General features: G+C 49.7%; 1 protein-coding gene across 1 annotated transcript in view; it reads left to right on the top strand.

Annotated features, from left to right (window-relative positions):
- MRPL14 (mitochondrial ribosomal protein L14) overlaps nucleotides 1–1,366 on the top strand; it is a 3,280-nt gene extending 1,914 nt beyond the window's left edge. Inside the window, exon 2 of the mRNA XM_009708894.1 lies at nucleotides 704–1,366. Coding sequence (XP_009707196.1) covers nucleotides 704–1,070 — 367 coding nt within the window. The 3' untranslated portion in view covers nucleotides 1,071–1,366. The remainder of the gene's footprint in view (nucleotides 1–703) is intronic.
- Nucleotides 1,367–4,354: the final 2,988 nt, after the last annotated feature.

The raw sequence follows: 4,354 nt of genomic DNA, 5'->3' as shown, positions 1-4,354 counted from the left end.
CCTGCTGTTCCCAAGCATATTCAGAGTCAGCTCCAACAACTTAGTATTGTGCAGTTTATTTCTGTTGTTTCTTACTCCTGATAATCCCACAGAGCAAACAGTTACAGAAGAGCCTGCATCTCTCTGGGTTCCTCCCACATCGGGAAGGTGATGATGTTTTAGATTCTAGATGGTGGCAGCTTAGCACAGCCACAGCAGGACCTTAGAGGACTCGCTGAGAGCACAGTGAGTTCGGAGACCCTCATAGACTTCACTGAAAAGAAGATTGGTCAAAGAAGTCCTTATTGCTGGCGACTGCGTACAAGATGGAAAGAGTCTGACTTGAGTCTTAGCTTCCGTTGGCCGTTTGTAGCAGAAGCAAGCACATTTTTTTGCTTGCAAATTGAAGTTGAATGGAATCATCTGCAGTTGCTAAAAAGCCTGGTAAATGCAAGCCACTCTTCACGCCATCTTTTAATTGTGTTTCAGAGCAGAACGGTCATTCTATGTTTGACATTTAGTGAAGAGTGTGCAAAGCCCAAAGTAGCATCTGGCTTTCAAAGAGCACATTAAATGCAGTCAATGTGTCACCCATATGGTATATATTTGTTGCTGGCGCCTTCCGAGTGGTTTGTGTAATGACAGAATCCTGTGCTGGGTTTGCTCTTGCTCCCCAAGGATTATTGAGGAGATCTGTCTCTCATTCTTTCCTCTCTTTCGCTAGCGTCACTGGAGCATGCCGAGCAATACAGAAACTCACCCGCGTGCGAGTGGTGGACAACAGCGCATTGGGGAACACGCCGTACCACCGGCCACCAAAATGTATCCACGTGTATAACAAGACCGGAGTTGGCAAAGTAGGAGATAAAATCCTTCTGGCTATCAAAGGAGAAAAGAAGAAGGCTTTAATTGTAGGGCACAAGATGCCTGGTCCCCCCATGACGCCTAGATTTGATTCCAACAATGTGGTGCTCATAGAAGACAACGGAAATCCAATAGGGACCAGAATAAAAACACCAATACCTTCTATCCTGCGACGGAGAGAAGGAGAGTTCTCCAAAGTATTGGCCATTGCCCGCAACTTTGTATGAAAGCAAAGAAAGGTCTCTGGCGAGCCTGTTTATGTCCTTTCATACAGTAGCTGTTCCTTGGTCCTTTTGTAGAAAAAGGTGAAATGTGACGAAGTTGAGGTTCATCAGGAGTCTCTCTTCCTGTTTAAGAATTACAGGCAACTAGTTTAAATGTGGAAATACCTTGTTTTTCTCCAAAAGAAGGTTAGTTTACTTCACAGAACATCTGCAGTGTGTTTGGGAAATGATCCTTCACCCTTACTGCTCCGGTGGTGTTAATTTGGTCTCCAATCATTAAAATGAGAATATGAAAATCCTTCTTGTTTTGTACTGCTTATGCTCTCTTTTTCCCTTTTTCTGCCTTTCCCAGTTTCCCAGGGGGAAGACACAAACTGCAGTCCCTAGCCCAATGACACTGGGGTCTACAAAATGGATTCACATGTAATAGAATAGGAGAGAGTTAAAATAAACTATAAAAGGATTAGTTTCTACATCTTTGCCTAAGGAAAGTCTTTAGGAACAATCAGAATTGGGAGAGTGTGATGGCCTACAACTTCAGTGGTGTGTGGTTCAACAGGGTATGCCAGAGATGTGGAAGCAGAGATAGGAAGGGGAGGTTCAAACTGAAAGGTCCGCAGAAAGAAGCTTCCTTTTGGACTGCTTTTTGGGACTGTGTCAGACATTGTCTGTGATGTCTGGCTGTTGTCCAGCTTCCTAAGCTCAAGCACAATAGTGGGCAAATGCTACTGTATTGCTTTCGGAGCCAGCTGTGATCCGAGAGCCAAACAGCTGCCTTTATATGGAGCTGAGCAGAGAAACTTAGTCCTTGTGGCAGATGAAGGGACATCAGGACACAGCACTCCTACAAATAGCAGTGCTAGGGAAGAGGGTGCAGGGGATGCAGCCCAGCAGGAGTCTGGCCAGCTTCAGGCCCCTGAGCTGACTCCTCACAGGTCTGGTGGCAGTGGCGGCTGGCTCTGCCTTGTCCTTCCACCTCCCCTCCCTCTTGTGCTGGGCAAGCTCCTTACCTTGGCCCTGCATTGCCCCTGTGTGAAGACCTGAAGACTGCAGTGCTAAGCTGTTCCACACTAGTTACTCCTATCTGCCCCATGCTCCCCGCTGTGGAAGCCACATTACCCATGGAAAAGGTGAGCCCTGGATCCCCTCATATTCCATTACTCCAGGTAACGCAGATAAGATGATACTTCAAACTTAAATTCAGTCTCAACCTTTAAGTAATGGCACTGTCCCGCTTAGTAAAACTTCCCTGTGAACTCGGGGAGCCCAAGCCTATGTGCTGCCCAGGTCTGTGGAAAAGCAGAATCGACTGCTGCTGGCAGCATGTTCCTCGTTTGCTGTTGTCTGTGGGCCAGGGGACATTGGGTCTGCTGCTCCGAGTCCTCCTGAACCCCGCGGGCATTGCCTTTAAGCCCTCAGCCTGCTTGCTTCATAGGAGTGTGCCCGCTGGCATAGCAGCAAAGTGGATGCTCGCCTGGCTGATGTCTTTCCAGTCTATCCGAGTGCAGTCGACTTCAGGAGGAACTTTCCGTGCTTGGAGATGAACTTTATGCCGTTTTGCTAAGCAGGGCAGTGAACAAACTCTGTGTGCCAGTCACAGTGATGAGCATGACTGGCCTTCCTCCCTCAGGTGGGGTTTGCCTCCATGTCACAGGGGCATGGCACGGCCTGACTGCTTTGGCATTGCTCACCACCTTTTTTCCCCTGGTTGAATTTGTTCCTGGATCTGCATGGGATGCTCCTGGGGCTCTTTTTTTTGGGATGAGCGCTGTTCTACGAGCAGCTTCCCAGCCCTTTGGTGATGCTTGGTGCCTGCTGTGCTGGTATGGGGAGCCGGGTGAGTGGGCATATCGATGCCTGGAGCGGGGTGGTGGGAAGCAGGGCTGCCCAGCCCTGGCATCCTTTGGTGAGCAGGCTGGGCCCTCCGCTGGCCTGCATCCCACCCCGGCTTCAGGAGCAGACTCGGGCCGGGCGCCTGGGACTAGCTAGGCTCTGCTCAAGGTCAGGGGGCTTCAGCGAGTGCTGGGTGCGCAGGTCTGATCTGGGCACCGGGGAAGCGTTGTGCAGGGCTACGGGATGCTGAATCTGCCCCACTTCAGGTAAGGGGTGGGAAAGCCAGCGTTGTGCCCTGCCATCAGCAGATAAAGCTTCACAGCCCACTTTAGGTGTGTTTTTTAGCGTTTTCAAAGCTCATCCCAGTAGCACGCTAAAGTATTTCAAATAGAAAAAGGGTGTATGCTTTTATGCATTTTTAGGGCAAGTGTTTATGCCACTTAACAGCTCTGCAGTCTTGCTTTAAAAAAACCTTCCGCAACCTTTGAAAGTCCCCCAACCCCGATAAACACATAAACAAATACTTTTTTTTATTTTTAACAAACAAATCGTAAGCTAATTGACATGTCTGTCATGGCCTTCCTGCAGACAGAAGCAGGTCGGACTTCCTCAGTGTAAATCCTTTTGAGAACAGAAGATGGCTTCCACTAACGTCGGGCCAGAAAATACACTTTCGTATGGCACTTGTACGGGGTATTTCGTTTGTGTGCAAAGGCTGTGGGCACAGTGGAAGGGGGGTTCATCCCAAGCTGGAATACCTTGGTCCCAGCTAGCCTGGTTTATAACTTGTCTGAAGGGCTGCTTTACTGAGAGGTTTTTGCTTGGCAACAACTCCAGCCTCAAAGCATCTCCCAGTAGGACCTGGGGGCCTGCAAACAATCCTTGTTTTTCTTGTCCTGACCATGAGGGCTATGAGTCTCTCATGGGATGCACAGACCCCGCTGTTTGGATATTAAATATTTCACAGAATATTTGCTAATAAGTTTCCAGCGTTTCGCTGGGGAAGAGGTCGTGGGGAGAGGGCACGAGAGGAAGCAGGCAAGACAATGCAGCATACTTGAGATTAAAATGTGAAGCGATGCTTTATTTCTAAGTAAACTGATATGTGGAACTAAATCCTTAACCTCGGAGCTTAATAAGCAGACATGCAGACAGCTAAGCTAAGCATATCTCATAGAGCGTCTCCTGCAGTTTTTACCCATCTTTCCTTAACGAGGAACGTAGCCTCGGCAGAAATCCCCGGCCCACGGTGACAGCTCTGTGCTTGGCAAATTCCAGGCGCTGCCTGTAGCAGCATCTCTCCGAGGGGAAAGGGCCTGGCTCACGGCCGAGCCCTTGGCCTGCTCCCACCCGTCCCACCCCGTGGCTGCGGGGTGGTCAGTCCCTGGCTGCCCCGGCGCTGCCCCGGCAGCTCAGCCCACAGGGGCAGATGGATGGTGCCTTGCCAGCGGCCC

The sequence above is a fragment of the Cariama cristata genome, unplaced genomic scaffold, assembly GCF_000690535.1.
Source record: "Cariama cristata isolate BGI_N322 unplaced genomic scaffold, ASM69053v1 scaffold7941, whole genome shotgun sequence".
In the NCBI taxonomy this organism is placed as follows: domain Eukaryota; kingdom Metazoa; phylum Chordata; class Aves; order Cariamiformes; family Cariamidae; genus Cariama; species Cariama cristata.
The sequence above is the reverse complement of the archived record's forward strand: the minus strand, read 5'-3'. Positions and strand labels throughout refer to the sequence as shown.